This window comes from Mus musculus, chromosome 1 (genome assembly GCF_000001635.26).
Source record: "Mus musculus strain C57BL/6J chromosome 1, GRCm38.p6 C57BL/6J".
Classification (NCBI taxonomy): Eukaryota; Metazoa; Chordata; class Mammalia; order Rodentia; family Muridae; genus Mus; species Mus musculus.
The window spans coordinates 87,940,819-87,957,382 of record NC_000067.6 but is presented as its reverse complement, the minus strand read 5'-3'; the positions used below and the strand labels follow the sequence as shown (position 1 = coordinate 87,957,382).

The 16,564-nt window shown below is 45.9% G+C and overlaps 2 protein-coding genes across 13 annotated transcripts in view; one reads left to right on the top strand and one right to left on the bottom strand.

The window, feature by feature from the left end:
- Positions 1–12,264, top strand: part of Usp40 (ubiquitin specific peptidase 40) — a 63,464-nt gene extending 51,200 nt beyond the window's left edge. For 2 of the 7 annotated variants that reach the window (XR_001784185.2, XR_001784186.2), the window contains exons 25-33: positions 49–172; positions 3,138–3,232; positions 3,332–3,371; positions 4,925–5,043; positions 5,675–5,740; positions 7,014–7,224; positions 7,356–7,451; positions 8,787–8,881; positions 10,676–12,264. Coding sequence is in view for 3 of the 7 variants with exons in the window: in XM_006529477.4 (XP_006529540.1) it covers positions 49–172; positions 3,138–3,232; positions 4,925–5,043; positions 5,675–5,740; positions 7,014–7,224; positions 7,356–7,451; positions 8,787–8,881; positions 10,676–10,787 (918 nt within the window). In the remaining 4 variants the exon portion in view is untranslated. Of the gene's footprint in view, positions 1–48; positions 173–3,137; positions 3,233–3,331; positions 5,044–5,674; positions 5,741–7,013; positions 7,225–7,355; positions 7,452–8,786 lie in introns of those variants that run through there. The other 5 variants (NM_001033291.2, NM_001198573.1, XM_006529477.4 and 2 more) reach the window with 4 other exon arrangements.
- Dgkd (diacylglycerol kinase, delta) overlaps positions 12,206–16,564 on the bottom strand; it is a 91,914-nt gene continuing 87,555 nt past the window's right edge. For 4 of the 6 annotated variants that reach the window (XM_006529471.3, XM_030253733.1, XM_011247988.3 and 1 more), the window contains one exon: positions 15,007–16,014. In XM_006529471.3, the coding sequence (XP_006529534.1) occupies positions 15,773–16,014 (242 nt within the window). In that variant the 3' untranslated portion in view covers positions 15,007–15,772. The other 2 variants (NM_177646.3, XM_006529472.4) reach the window with 2 other exon arrangements.

The window sequence follows — 16,564 nt, the reverse complement described above, 5'->3', positions numbered from 1 at the left end:
TGGAGCTATGGAAGTAAAGACTTAGTCTTAAAATGTTCTGTTCTTCAGGGTCACTTGAAGATGCCCATCTGGTGGTACCAGCCTGCAAGGCTGTCAGGACACTGTGAGAGTCGGGACCACTTAAACTGTGCCTTTTCTCAAGATAGCACCTGGAGGGCTGCTCCCACCCAAGGTAAGAACAGTGCTCTTAAGAGTCAGGTGCAATACTCACATCAAAAATGTACATGTTTGGGGCTGGAGAGATGGCTCAGTGGTTAAGAGCATTGACTGCTCTTTGACTGTTCTTCCAGAGGTCCTGAGATCAATTACCAGCAACCACATGGTAGCTCTCAACCATCTGTAATTGGGTCTGATACCCTCGTCTGGTGTGTCTGAAGGCAGCAAGTGTACTCACATAATTAATAAATAAATAAATAAATAAATAAATAAATAAATCTTTTTAAACAAACAAACAAACAAACAAATAAATCTTTTTAAAATGTGCGCGTGACTTTTCCAGAGGACCTGAATTCAGTTCTCATCACACACATGGCGGCTCACAGTCACCTGTAATTCCTGTTCCAGAGGGTCTGACACCTTTTTGCCTCCTCAACCAATGGTGCACAGATTGCTTTCAGGTCACACACACACACACACACACACACACACACAAAATTGAAAATGAAAATCCAGTTATTCCTTTTTAACAGATGATTTCATACTAATATTCATTATTAAGCACTGCTTTGTAAGCTCTTTGAAGTGCTATAATCTTAATAGCAATTGCCTATCCTGTCATGATAACCACCATGATGAAAAGTAACTTGGGGAGGAAGGGCAAATAAGCCTCAGACTTTACAGTTTTCCATCACTGAGGGAAGTGTCAAGATGGGAACTCTATCAGGAACCTGGAGGTAGGAACTGAAGCAGAGACCATTTAGGAAATCTGCTTACTGACTTGCTTCTTAGGCTCACATTTTGCTAACTTCTTACAGAATCATCTGCCCAGTGGTAGCACTGCGCACAATCAGGAAAATGTCCCATGGGCTTGCCTACAGGCAATCTGATGGAGACATTTTTCTAAATTGAATTTCCCTCTTCCCAGATGACCTTAGTTTATGTCAAGTTGACCAAAAAATAAACTAGTGCAGAAATCTTGAGTATTACTAATACCTGATACTTTTTCAAAGACCTTTTATGTAGCAGCTCTAAAGAGCCTCAGAACAACAGCCCCACTTACTGTCGTGGGCCACATAATTGTGGCTTCACCATTCCCATGACCACAAGGGCAGGAACCAGAGCTGGAGTCTAGATACACACTGCATATAGTCTGGGGCCGTTCTGAGTATACCAAAGACCCCAGGAGCTGCTCCTCAGGTGTCATCGGCTGAATTGTTGAAGTACAGGCAGCATAAACTTGCTGTTGCACTCAGAGTACAGCTCATGCATCACAGTGGACACTGAGCTCCACCAGAGGAGGCCCTGCCTTTGCAGAGTTCCCTTCACTGTAGAAGTGTGGGTAAAGGGGATACGTGTGTTTTAGCAGGTCCGCCTCTTTAGGGATAGTGTAATTGCAACATCGTATAACCATATAAGACGTTTGTTCATATGCCTTAAACCTGCTCAATGAAATGAATGTAAATCAGTCAAATTCTTCTCTCCTAAGTGTCAGCTGTGGCATCTGCAGAGAATTATTCTGATTAGATTATATTAGTTCATTGTCAGTTCTAATGATATCTAGGTGATAGAAATCATGATTGTGGGACTGGAGAGATGGCTCAGTCGTTAAGATTCCAGAGGTCCTGTGTTCAGTTCCCAGCAACCACATGGTGGCTCACAACCATCTGTAATGGGATCCACTGTCCTCTTCTGGCGTGTCTGAAGACAGCTACAGTGTACTCACTCACATATTGTAACATCTCTTTTTTAGTAAAGGGAAAGGTTGGCCTTGGGTAGTGCCTCTGTGTCACAGTGGAACTGTTTCAGTCTTTAGATTTTGGGGGGACATAAGAACAGCTGTTAAGCTGGAATTGGTAGAATGCACTTGTACTCCCCATTCTCATGAGGCTGAAGCAAGAAGATTAAGATCAAGGCCAACCAAGGACTACAGAGTAAGACCCTCTCTCTAAAAGCAAGAATTTAACAAAAAGCCACACAGGAAAAGAACTTCATTTAATTATGTACAATCAACCTATAATTTCTTAGTATGTATTCACAAGGTATTCCATAGTAATTAAAGAAATATAAGTAAAACAAAAATGAGTATGGATATTCTGAGCCTAAATTTTAGTTAGTAGTGTTTTCCATGAGAGAACATTTGACATGCTGCCACCCCCTGCCCCGTTGTTTTGTTTTATTCTGGTTGTAATTATTGTGTGTGTTTATATGCATGGGGTGTATGTGGGAGTTGTAAGATAGCTTGGTGGAATTGGTTCCCTCTTTCTACCTTTACGTAAATTTGGAAACTTGAACTCTAGTTAGCAGTCTTTCACAAAAAAGCACCTTTATCTGCTGTGTCACATCACTGGCCACCAAATTTACCTTTTTTGAGACAGGATCTTGCTGTATAGCCCTAACTGGCCCAGACTGTAGGTTAGAATGACCCCGACATCAGTGATCTTCCAATGCCTGCTTCCAAGTACTGGATTACAGGCATATGCCACCAACTAGGTGGTATATTTTGGTTTGGGTTTTATTTTCAAGATACAAGTCTTGTTAAGACTTGATTCATTCCATGAATATTACTGAGCCTTTTCCATATAGAGTCCATCATAACAGACATTGGTAGATAAACACCAGAACAGCCTGTCTCCTCTTACAAAGTCTGCTCTTAAATATGCACACACACAGGGAAATACACAGAAAAATGACAAGTTCACATAAGTGTTCTGAGAAAGAAAAGAACATCCTGCCGGTAGTCTTCTCTGAGGGGGGGGGGGGGGGCGGAGCAGCCAGCAGGGAGAGGGCATAAGTGTGAGTGGCCACTCAGGGAGAGAACGTAACCCCTGACTGCTGAGTGACAGTGAAGTCCTAAGCACATGCAAAGGACTTGGGTTAGAGGCTTGGAAGTTGAGTGAGTGAGCCTGTTTACAGTCAGTGCACTTCAGAAACATGAGGTAAAGGTAGATTACCCAAATGTGCATCTGTCTTTTTTTAAGGTGCTCCTGGCCCCGAGCCTGCAGAAGTCTCTCTCCTCTACTTGGGGGATATGGAGATCTCAGAAGAGGCCACATTGGTGGAACTGAAGTCTCAGGTCAGGCCCCTTCCTGCAGCATACTTTGGTGTTGATTTAGCTTCTTCCAGGGAGATATTAATTAATCTATTCTTCTATTTCCTCTTCCCCCAATTACAGTCTGTCCTGATATGGCATGTGTTATATGCCATGGTCAGGGGTAAGTACCAACAGGCAGCCCACATTCAACATAGACACTTCTGGTATCTGTTGGTGCTGTTGCCCGGTGGTTTCCACTCACACAGTTCCCACAGGCATGCTGTGCTTGTGTTTGGATTGGTCCTCAGAAGCTCATGGCTTAGTTCCTTTTGACTCTTTAGGGAAACATGACTTCTTGAATCATTTTATAAAGCATTCCCTTTAGCTCTTCATTTATACTGTTTGTACATTGTGATCCACTTGTTAAATGTCATCAGTTCCAAGCTGTGTTGTATGGGTTTTCCTTAGTCAGCAGAGAGCTATCTGTATTAAGATCCTAACATGGACATTTTGTTGTCTTGTGTGTCACATCTCACCATACAAATGGGAAGGCTGGATGGCGGATAGCACACTGTGATAGAATGGTATCTTGTCCTGCTAGACTGTGGTGGACATGGCAGTTACTAAAGGGACAGATGCAGGACCTAGTATGACCTGCAGTGGCATCTTTTGTATCCCCAGTGAATAAAATAACCCTACTTAAGAAAGACTTAAGCTCCATTTCCATGAAAACAAATGGGAAGACGTTTTTATTCCTTGTACTGAGTTGGAAGAAAAAAGATGGCCATTTTTAGGTTAAAAAAACTGAACAAAGGCTGCTTTCTCTACTTCATCCTCAGTATAAAAGGTGCTTAAAGTTACCTGAGCCTATAGAGTTAGAGCACACAGTGTGGGCCTCCCTGTTGGAGCCAAAGTCTTAAGTATTTCAAAACCAAAAGTTCTGTCACTGAAGATGAGAGTCCATGTAGATAAGAGCTAAAGATGAACTTTTGCTTTATTTGAGCAGGCTGTGCACGTATGAGTCACACCCAGGTAGAATTGGTTAAGTGGTTTTGTAAAAACATGATTAGGAAGTTTTTCAATTCTAATGTAGTGGCGCAGGCCTTTAATCACAACACTTGGGAGTAGAGGTAGGTGGATCTCTGTGAGTTCAAGACCAGCCTGGTCTATATAGTGAGTGCCAGAACAGCCAGGGCCACATAGAGAGATCCTTGTTCAAAACAACAGTGGTAGTTTTTCAGCCATGAGGGCCAGCACAGTATTGTAATATACAGTATCCAACAGGTTGGGCAGAGGGTTATCCAAACTGGGCTGGAGAGCAGGAGCCTATCTCAAAATTTAAAAATAATAAAATAGGGCTTTTTAAAACTTGGATTTAAAAATAGAAGGTTCATTTTTCTGGTCTATTTCAGTGGAAAGGAATATAAAAAGTACCAGGATTGTCTTCATTTAAGGCAGATACTTTGGTAATGTTTTGACTTTTTAAGACAGGATCTGATGTATCCCAGGCTGCTCTGGAATACAATCGTAGCTAAGGATAATCCTCCCACCTCTACCTCCCAAGTGTTGTGGTTGTGGGCTTGTCCTGCCACAACCAGCTCTCCTGTCCTTTCTAATAGATTGGTTTATTGCCCCTGACGCTGAGGAGCTTGTCCCCCAGAGTCAGGTAGTGTTTCATTCAGATGCTCTCAGGGACTTTTAAGATTAGTAGCAATATGTCTCTTTCTTTTCTAGGCCTTGGCCTTGCCTTCTGTTTCGAAGCTCGCTGTCCAGTCCACAGCCCTGCTCAGAGTCTGGACAGTGGAGAGCAAGCGCCCCAGCAGACTCTTGCGCACTAACTGGCGGCAGCTCAAGTAAGTATCTCTGGATTCCTGGTCACCGTCCTGCTGCCACTATAGGGAGTGAGATGGACCTATGAGGGCCATGAGTCAGATTATCCCACGAAACCCATCCCTAGGAACTTGTCATTTGGATAAGCTTCTTGCCCAAGTTAACTCTAGGAGAACATCAGCCTCCATACTAAGATCAGATGTAGAGCATTGTGCATTTTCTAGAGACCACATGATCATAACTTAAAGGACTTCAGAGTCATGTGGCAGTTAGAGTGAGCCCTCTGATATTCAGGACACATGTGACCAGCTGCTCCACCTCCAGAAATCTTAATGGGCATGTTTGGGGCATTTGATTTCTTTTGGCAAAAGCAGCCCTAACACATTCTCTCATGTCTGTCTGATTACCAACCAAAAAGCAATGCAACCAACTGTGGCGAGAGGGCTGTTTGACTGGCATCTGCCCATCTTCAGAGCTGGGCCTTCCTGTGTAGTGAGGAGCCACTGCAGTGTTATACTCTCCTTTTCTGAAAGCCTGCGTGCTTGGCTGCATCATTCAGAAAGCAGTCCATTTCTTCAGGAAAATACTTGGACTTGGGATCTGGGGCTTGCAGAAAACCTAGTGACTTACTCAGTTGCTTCATTTCAATCCCAGGGAGTACAGACTGGGCCGGAGAGCAGAGCTCTGCCTAGAGCTCCTTCAAAAAGAGGAGGACTTGGGGTAAGGAAGCCTGCTGCACATTCCCCAAAGAGTGGTGGTTTTCCTAAAAATGTAGGTGCCTGATCAGAAGTGTGCTGTTTCCCCTGCTCCTGAATTGTCCCACAATTCTGCGTCTGACTGAAGCAGGAGAAGCACCAGAAGTTTAAGGTCAGCCTGGGCTATCCAGCAAGAACCTGCCTCAAACAAACAAACAAACAAAATTGTATTCTAGAGATCTGTATGGCTTTCCTATAACTCACTCTGGTGTAACAACATCGACTGTTAGTTTTTCTGTCATACCCAAGGCGTTACTGAGTACTTGACAACCTGAGGCATTAGCAATACAGCCCTCCCCAGGGCATGTGATTTATAGTGCCACCCATCATTCTGCCCCTGTACTGCCTTCTTCCCAGTGTCTGCTGATGAGACACATTTTCCCACTGTGTGCTGAGATGGATTTCCCAGTGTCTGTCTCCTGGTCTGGGACATAAGTGCCTATGAGAGCAAACACTATGTTCATTTCTTTATTTCTGTACCCCTAAAACCTGCAATAGCATCTGTGGTGTAGTAATTATACACTAGAGAAGCAACCCCAACTCATCTATAATCAAAGTGTCATGAGTATTTGCCTTCCTTTCCCCATTGTCGTGAGATTGCTCTTACTGTCAGCCTGTTCTGGAAAACATGCCGTTCCATCCAGGCCTGACCCTTGGTCAACCCCAGTGACTTTCTAAGGCAGGAAGATCAGGAACCAACTTATGTGGACACTTTAGATCTCTTAAATGCTTCATCACCATGAAAGGTTTCTGGTAGTTTCTGGTCCCATATGCAGAACTCGTGAGTATTGATTTCACCTGCAAAACCCACCTTGAATATTTATCATTTAGATGCTTCCTGAATTGGCAAATGAAAATGGGTCAAGATCTTGTTCATGACTTTTCTAGTGCTGTGATTGCTAGTAAGACTGAGCCTTTTTCCAGCATACTTATAAATCTTTATGAGCATTGGTTCTGTATATTTTGCATGTTTCTCAAGGCGTTTCTTAGCAGACAGTCTGAATGGGTTTGACTCTGGATAATATGCAGAGCTTATATGTTGTAAACAGTGGCTTTCACGGTAGAGTAGTCTCGTGCCCCTTGCCATGCTGCTGTAGGAGCTCTGCTGCAGTCTTGGGGTGAGGTCCCCACCTCTATCTGAGCACCATTCAGGAACTGGAGAAGGGTGGGGGAGCCTTGCCCATCACGCATTCATCTTTTCTGTGCTTTTGCCCGCCATCTGCTTTGCTCTTCTGTAGGCCCCGAGATGTACTGCTGAGGACACAGCTACGCATCCCTGGTGAGAGAGCCTACTCCCTGGCGACAGACCTGATATGGGACACCACCAGAGGATGGACTGCTGGCTCCTTGAGGCAGAGAGTAGCTGACTTCTATTCTCTTCCTGTGGAGAAAATTGAAATTGCCAAATATTTTCCTGAAAAGTTTGAGTGGCTTCCAATATCTAGCTGGGTAAGTTGGGCTTTCTCAGGAAACCAGGCTCTCTCTGACTGACCTGATGTTAGAACAAAGGTCTTCCACAGTGGCAGAGAGGCCAGTGAAAACTTCAAGTTGAATCTTATTGATATTTGATGTTCCAATAGAATCAGCAAGTTGCCAAAAGAAAAAAGAAGAAAAACCAAGATACTTTGCAAGGGGGACCATATTACTTGAAAGATGGAGACACTATTGGCATTAAGGTGGGTTAAAAGCGAATTTATCATTTCAAATCAAGGATCAAATATTTCAGAGAGGGGGGCTGGTGAGATGGCTCAGCGGTTAAGAGCACCGACTGCCCTTCTGAAGGGCCTGAGTTCAAATCCCAGCAACCACATGGTGGCTCACAACCATCCTCAACGAGATTTGACTTCCTGTTCTGGAGTGTCTGAAGACAGCTACAGTGTACTTACATATTATAAATAAATAAATCTTTAAAAAAATTTTTTTTCCAGAGAAGCTTACCAAATAATCTAATCTTACACAAATTGTTTCAGAGGAAAGACCAATAATTCATTGTGTGAGGACAGCAGGTAGACCCTGAGACCAGCACTGTCAAGGACAATAATAAAGGACTTAGCCAACTTGCTTATGACCATTGTCCTTGTTTCTTTTCCCATCATTCTGATAAAACATCCTGACAAAAGCAACTTAAGGGAGAAAAGGTTTATTGCAGCTCATCATGGTGGAGCCACAGTGACGGGAGCTTGAGGCACCTTGTCACATGACAACCATAGTCAGGACGTAGAGTGATGAGCTTTCATGCTTGCTGCTCAGCTCTTCATTCTGTACAGCACAGGATCCTGTGTCCAGAGAATGACGCCACCCATAGTAAGCAGGTTCCCACCCCAGGTAAGGCAGTCAAGACCATCCCCCACAGGCTGCCTCTACATTCTGTCAAGTTGGCTGGTAATATGAACCATCACACTCAAGAAACATAAAAACCTAACTCTTAAGTAAAATACTTACAAGCAAACGGCTTGGCATGGTAGCTTATACCTATAATCTCAGCACTTAGGAGTTGGAGGCAGGAGCATTCTAAGTTTCAGGCCAGTCTGGACTTTAATAGCAGAGCTATTTTTATTCATTTGTGTGTGTAGCTGTGAACACCTGTGTATGCAGTGGAGGATGTTGGGTATCCCGCTCTAACACCTTCCACTTTATTCTCTCACTGAAGCTGGAAATAGGCTGCTGGCCAGCAAGCCCTGGTGGTCCCCCTCTTAGAACAAAAGCTTGCAGCTTGAGCCACAGGTACTCTTACCTGCTGGGCCACCCTCCCACCCATAAGAAGGATAGAATGGTCTCTACAGAGTTGTCTTCTGATCTCCACATGTGTGCTGTAGCATGCGCATGTTATGCCTATGCCCCCCACATATACACATAAATACAAATACTGACTGAAAAAAAATTTAGAATTTTTCAAAAACCAGTTAAGTTTGAGTACCTTCTTTTTTTTTTTAGTTTGGATAGTTTACTATCTGCCTGTTCTAAATGTAGACCACACTGAAAACCTTGGTCTTTATTGTTTTGAAATGTAGAATCTCCTGTTTGATGACAATGATGATTTCAGCACAATCAGAGATGACATTGGAAAGGAGAACCAGAAGCGGCTAGCTTTGGAAAAAAAGAAAAGGTGAGTGTAAGGCTTGGCCGTGGTCCACTCAAGGCCACTAGGGATGCAGACCTGGCATATCACTCCCTTTCCAGACACCTCACCTGATCTTCTGCAGGGCCCTAGTTGTCACCCAGCAGTGTTCCAGGTCAGCTGTCATCTTCATCACTGTGTAGAGCTAGAACATGTGTTCAGCCGGCATCTCCCATTTGCATGCTATTGGAATACTGCATTCTCACCAGCCTGCACTGCTTCCCACTTTCTTCCATCTTATATTTTATGCTTAATGTTATTACAGGCTTTCAGACTCAAAAGCCACCAAAGGAGTTCATTGTGCGTTCACCTTCATAGGGACCAGCATCACTGTCACCTACATAGCGTTTCAGAGAGCATGCTTGCCCTACATCACTGACAGCCCATAACAAATGGTGGGAGCATGGCACTCTTCTGCCATATGTGAGTGAACCTCATGGTGGCTGCCAACAACGATCCTGGGTTATCTGTAAAGCATGTCTCTAAGCACGGCGGCTAGGTCAAAAGCTATGGCTACTGGTGTAAATATGCCTTCTGGTAGAAAAGCCAACAAGCCAAAAATACATTGGTGATAAGCCTGAGCAGAAGGGAAGTGCAGCAGCTTGTCAGCATACAGGAAATGTTCAGTTAAGCTCATTCATCAGTCACACATCAATTCAAACCACTACACATCCATTTAGGCTGCTGAAATGACGCCACACTGGTGAGCAGACCGTGCCTAGGTCGTGGCTTTGCTAGCAGGTGTGGAGCTGGAACACCACTTTGGAGGAGCTTCTTACTCCTGGGGAGCACACACCTGTCACACAGCAACACCCTCACAAACGCACTTTTGGCAGACACATGAGAAAATGCAGTAGCCTGAGCTCAGCTTTAGCATGGGTCTCATTGGAGCCATCTGAAGAGGGTACTGTACATTGTAAATACCAGACCCAGGAGTCACAGTACCGTGACTGTGTCTGGAAGTCACAGTGAAGACTAGTTTGCTAAGTGGTCAGAGAGGTGGTTCTCTGGGAACAGGGACCGAGGGAGCAAAATGGAGCCACCTGAACTGTCATATAGGTATGTGGGTATGATTTGGGTACACTGTGAATGTTTTCAATTAAAAATGTGAGGGAGAAAAAGGTCACTCTGCTGTGAAAGGATTGTGCACAGCTGCCTATTAACAATGTTTAGCCAGGATGTGGGGAACCCTATTCTCACCTGAGAGTAAACTGGGGCCTCACATGGGCAGTTGAAAAACATCTGATCAGCCGGGCGGTGATGGTGCACACCTTTAATCCCAGCACTTGGGAGGCAGAGGCAGTCGGATTTCTGAGTTTGAGGCCAGCCTGGTCTACAGAGTGAGTTCCAGGACAGCTAGGGCTACACAGAGAAACCCTGTCTCAAAAAAACAAAACAAAACAAAACAAAAGAGAAGGAAGAAAGGAAGGAAGACAGGAAGGAAGACATCTGTCCAACTTGAAAATCCTATTCTACCTTGAGCCCTAGTATCTGGAATTCATTTGGGAGCCATTCTAAGTACCCTCAACACAGGGGCTGGAGAGATGGCCCTTGCTGCTCTTGCACAGGACCTAACTTCAGTTCTCAGCACACACATGGTGGTTTACAACTATTTATAACCCCTGTTCCAGGGGATCCAGTGCCCTCTTTCTGACCTCCACAGGTAGTAGACATGCAGGTAAAATACTCATGCACATAAAAATAAATTTTAAATGAACAAAAAACAACTCTATAAGCCCTCACCCATGATTGTGTATCAGTGATACCTTCTGTCTCCCACAGCCGAGAAGTCCACCGTGCACAGAGCAGCGATTTGTTCTCCAATGCAGGGGTGCCCGCTAGGTTCCGGGGACCAGAAGCTTCTCTGTCCATCCACGTTGCAAGCTTCAGATAGCCCCTGCAGCAGTATTTCCTGTGCTTCAGACAGAAGCATCCTGTCAGTTCTATGACAGACACCTTGTGGGTTTATGGTGGACAAGCTGGTTGCCTCCACAGCTAGTGATCTCAAGTCTTCAGCTTTGTGATAGGCGAAGGGATGGCACTTCTCAGACCAAACAAGTGTGCCTGGTTACTAGCTCTGTGACACAGCAGCTGCAGAGCCGGCTCAGACTCAGACACTATGCCCGGAATAGACCTCTTACCTGTGGCCTCTTTCCAGAAAGTATACTTCTGGACAATGGCAAGTTGCTCAAAGAGGACAAATCTGATAGGTAAGCCACAAGATCAGTTACTTACCCACTCCTGAGGTGACCAGTTAGTCATCTAGTTCTGGCACCTTACTGAAGCTGCAAGGAAGGATGTGTGTCCTGACTCCATTCCCAGTTTTCCAGTCCTCACTATGCCATGTGCCTCCTCTTGAGCCAAATTCAAAGTAGGACTCTAAGCCAGCTTGCAGGAAAAGCTATGTATGGCATTCACCTACTGTGTTATCTACCACCTATGCACTCTGGCCAGAGACGGGACCATCAAAGAAGCCTAGCACAACAAATCCAGGCTCCCATTTGTCTTGGGGAAACTGAGGCCTCCTCCTTCTCAGTCAGCACAGGTAACTGATTGAAGAGATTTGGTATTTATGTACTGTAATTAATACACTATCAAAACAGCATCTATTACTGAACTAGCAGGTTTAGGACCCTGGGCTGACTTAGCCTATGACAGACAGTATTCCTAAGAGGAATTGTCAGGGTATCAGTTTCTTACCAGCTTTTACATGTCTTCCTGTAACAGAACTGATGTGGTGTAAGACAAAGAAAAAGTTACTCTGGCCTGGGCTTCAGCTAGCCCCTGCTGGCTTTTCACATTTCTGGTGCAGCTATGCTGGCTTCTCTGTGGAGCTGATGCTCAGCTGGTAATCTTGCTCTTCCTTTGTCTTCCCAACATCATTTGCCAGAGTTGATGTCATGTTAGGTGACTGATTCTATTGAAGCACTTGTATTATAAGATGTTGGACTTGGACTAGTTACCTTTTCTGGCCATGTCCTTGTAGCTACACACCAAGAGGTTCTGGGAGACCCAAACAGTAAACATTACTTGACCACAACTGAGCCCTCTGGATACTGGATACTGTTTCTTGTACTGTAACTGACATGGTTCCTTAGTTTGTCCCCAGGCAATACAGTCCTGATGTACTAGCTCAGACACTTTGCTTTCAGGAAGCCAGAGGCTCCCTGACCCTCTTAGTACCTGGAGGAGCCAGAAGACATGCCTCAAGTGCTAGCTGCAGCCTAAGTCTGTTGACAGGCCTATCTGGTTGGTTTCTTTTGTGTGTGTGTGTGTGTGTGTGTTTGGAGAACAGAATAGACAAAACAGGGAAAAACACTAAGACTTTATTAAAGAAAAAAATAAAACATTCTTAAAGTTGCAGTCCTCAACTCTGTCATATACTGCCTGCCGTCTGTGTCCTGCTGCTTGAGGGACTTGCGTGACTTTTTCTTCAAGCAGCACAACTTTCTTTTTTCTCTAGACATTCAACAAACATGAGTTATATTAGAAACACTGATTTTGGAAATAAGTCTATTTTGGCTTAAAATAAATATAGACTCTTGGGGAAGTGTACTGGAAGAACTGGCTGTTGAGTAGCTCTGTTTACTATTCTGGGGACAGGATCTGGCCAGGGCCATTGCAGTAGGTGTTATGAATGCCCTGGCAATCCAAAGTGGTTTCATAGCTGCTAGCTTCCCCCTAGGTCAGATATAATTACGAGAGACTCAACAATACCAGAACCGCCACACTACCTGCAGGAGCACAGCAGTTCAGCAAGCTAACCATCCATGTGTGAAGGTGAATGACGGCACCCTGACAAGAAGCATTAATGGCGATTGCTGTCCAGAAGTTTTTGTTGTTGCTAGTGACTAACCCAGAGCTACACTGGCTGAACTGCCTATCAGCAGACCCTTGGAATATAACAGCTCTGTTCTGCTTTATAGCCACCAAGTCAGCAACCGAGTCTTCAGAACCGCTAGCAACTGTCAGCACAGAAATGAGGACAGGAATGCTCACTGGAAGATCAAAAACAGGCCTGTTTTATTATACACAGAAGAACTTATTTACAACTCTCTGATGCAGACTATGTACATAACAATACAAGAGGAATCTGCTCCAGATGGTCACTATAAATTAAGATTATAAATATGAGGGGTTAAGGTAGCCCCACCTGCAGGCACAAAACCTTTACTCCAATTCCTTGGGATCCTTCATTCTATCCCTCTCCAGAACTCTAGAGAACTGCTATGGGTTTGGGGCAGGGTGGTGATGGCCAGAACACATCTGCGGAGAGCATGGCCACCTGGCAGGTCCCTCCAGCACTCAGACTGGACCTTTCACTTTTTGTTGACAATAATGATTTCTAACACCCTCACCCAAACATGAAGCTTTCTCAAGAAGGCCACTGCCCTCAGTTGTTTCTCAGGACCCTAGTCACCTAAGTTTCAGCTGGTCTGGCTGGCAAAAGCTCTGTGAATTATCTGAGGTTATCCCTGCTTCCACATTCTGGTCTACATTGACTGCTCAGTGGAAAATAGAATCCCAGGTGGAAAGTGAAAATTATTTCCATTCAGGGAGGCAGCAACAACCACACACAGGGCAAAGATTCTCCCAGCCCACAGCTGATAGACAATGGGTGGAACTCTAGGCCTGGGGCAGAACACAGCAGGAACAACACTGTAGGCCCTTTCCATACTCCACTCTGCTCACCAGGGCTCTCAGATCTGTCACCAGGAAAGGGAAGATGAACAAGGAGTCTAGTCTTCAGAACAAACAGCAGGTCAACCTTGCCTCCCAGCTGGAATTGCTGCAGACTCTACCTAGAGCCCAAATTCAGTACTTCCTTCCCATGTCAGATGGGGAAGCACCGGCAGAGCCCACAGACCTGTCATCTCTGGTGAGGACCACAGACCAGCAGCCCTCCCTTTCCAGCTGTTCTATCAGTCCCTGTGGAGGACTATCTCAAAAGTAGAGAAGGGTAAGTAGGTGGCAGTGAAGACTCAGGACATCCTCACCTGGGAACTGCCCACAGGATGTAGTCTGGGCCTTGGAGAGCTTTCTGCCCAGCAGATAGTAGCAAGGCAGCAACAGTCAAGAGGCCTAACAGGCATCTCCTGGGACAACAAACCTCAGCGCAGATGAGAAGCCACCCAAGATGGCTCCAGATGACTGCCCCTATTCATTCTCTCATGGCATATGTCACTTCCAGCATCCAAGAAGCCTGGTCTCCACAGGAATGCTGAGTTAGTGGCAATCCTTATCTGCCCCAGACTGGACTGCAGACACCTGTAGCATCCTGAGGAGATACATGGGCTGTCCACATGCTCACAGCCCACAGGACAAGAGTGGGGAGAACCAAGTGTCCTGAGACCTGGCCTAAGCAGGAGGACTTTCCTCCTTCCTCACAGACTATAACAAGCCTGGAAACACATCCATGCCATTTTCAAACCAGGAAAGTAAATAGCTTGTTTTTTAAAACAATGAAACCTTGTGAACAAAGGGGGCAACAGCAGTGGGCTGCCTTTGTGGGGCTGCTGTGAAGAACTACAGAGTGGGTAGCAGGCACAGAGAACATTCTGGTGAGGGCCACTGAGGCCTGACCCAACTCTGTTTCTGAGAGCCAATAGAGACAGAAGATGGTACTACCCAGTGTGACCAATAAAGGACACAGAAAAGGAGTGCACAGCACAATCCAAGCATGTGCCCCAGGTAAGAAGGTTCTGCAGGGATGCCAGGTGCTGGGTGGTCAGGCTTCATTCACCACATTCCCTGTGGCCCACAAGGCAGGTTAGCAAGAGCCACAAGTGGATGTGACACAGTCTGCCCCAAATGACTGCAGCTAGGAAAAGTATTCTCTCAAAGGTAGCTGTGTTGGTATGTTCAAGACTCCAAAGCTGTTACCAACGGGCATTGGGCTTCCTGTCTCTAACAAAAGGAATAGCACCATGAGAAAGGCCAGGGGCTGAGTGCTGGCAGTGTCCTCCCTAGGCCTCAGTCTCGGGAGGAGCGGAGAATGCAGGCAGAGAACGCAGAGGCTAGGCCTCGGCGGCAGGGGAGCTCCGGCTCAGCTCCTTGATCCCACAAAGGATCCTCTTCATATGGCCCACTTTGGTCACACCAAGGTCCTGCAACAGAGAAGGAAGACAGGCAACATGGATATTTGGAAGAGGGCTCAGACCAGAGGGCTGACAAATGGGCTGCCACCAAAAAGCTTTCTCAGTCTCCTTTTCAAGTACAAATTAGGAAAATGATCAATGGATGAAATAGGAAGGAAATCAGCACAAATGTCAGTCATGCAGACACCCAATGCATGGTTCCTGTGTCCTACAAAGACTACTGTTGTGAAGGACAGCCAGCAGACAAAGAACAGAGGCCTGACAGCAAGTGGGTGGCATTGGGAGAGCTACCAGTTAAGGAGGTCCCTGTGACCATTTTCTGCCTTTGGATACAACCAGAAGCAATGCCCACTCCAAGCTAGCTCTGCAAGGCCGAGCAGGCCAGGGCTTGGCTATGTGAGTCAAGTGCAGTGGGTGCAGACCTGACCACACATGCACAGTGATGGGAGGATGATCCACCTGACCCTTGTCCCTGTGAGGTGAAGTGGCAGCAGCTGCCCAGGAGCCAAGTGGTTGCCTGTGAAACCAGCCTTGAGAAAGCAGACTCTTCCATCTTCACTCATTGTGGGCAATGTGGCCCACCAACTATTAGAACCTAGAACTTGTCAGCTGAACCTATCACCATGTATCATCACCAGTATCCCCTAGTTTCTAAGGTTAGGACAGTTCCTTTTGTGGCTAAGAAAATCAAGGCTTCTCCCATCATGTCTGCACCTGGCCTTGCTTATTTGTATCAGGGGGAGTCATCAAGACCTGTGCACCCTGGGGTACACAAAAAGGCTCAAGAACAACTGATGACCAGTGATGCTAGAACAGAGTCAGGGAAGAGGACATAGTTGAAAAGAGTGTGTAAAGTGCAGGTGTGGGTTCTAGGAAGACACCTGTGAAGTACCTTGAGGTCCCTCCGCTCCAGGTGCAGGAGCTCAGAGCCCCGGATGTCGTGCCGCGTGAAGATGTCCTTATACTCACAGAGACTGAGGTGCTCCAGCCAGGCAGCAACCTCCTCTGTCCCCCAGAGGTGAACTGTCAGAGACGGAAAAGCACGAGTGCAGTGAATGCCCATAGCCCAGCGCCAAGTAGGCAGCAGCCAACACCAAGACACCCAGCAGTGCCACCCAAGATGCCTCCAGCAGCCAGCACCATCACCCAGCCACAGGCACTGTGCTCCAGCAGTGTAAAGGAGACAAAAGAGCTACCCTCCTGAGGGACATGCACTGCAGATGTGCTGATTACTCCTGCCAGGCGGGTCACTAGCCTTTTGGCTACTTCTGTGTCCCAGAGGAATTAAACAGCACCAAACACAGAGGGAACATCTTTGTGACTAAAGCCAGCATTTCCTCTAGCTTCCAGAGGAGCTCACAGCTGGAGCACTACAGGAGATGTGCAGAGACTTAGGCCATGCAAAGTCAGATCCACCATCATTCACATAAACCCAATTTTAGACAAACATGCAAAGAAAAACTCAAACAGAAGCTGCCCTGAATGGTAGCAGATGCCACACCAATTCCAGCCCTGGCCCCTAAAGGTGCCAGATACAGTACCCAAGGCCAACCACTGAGATACATTTAAAGAC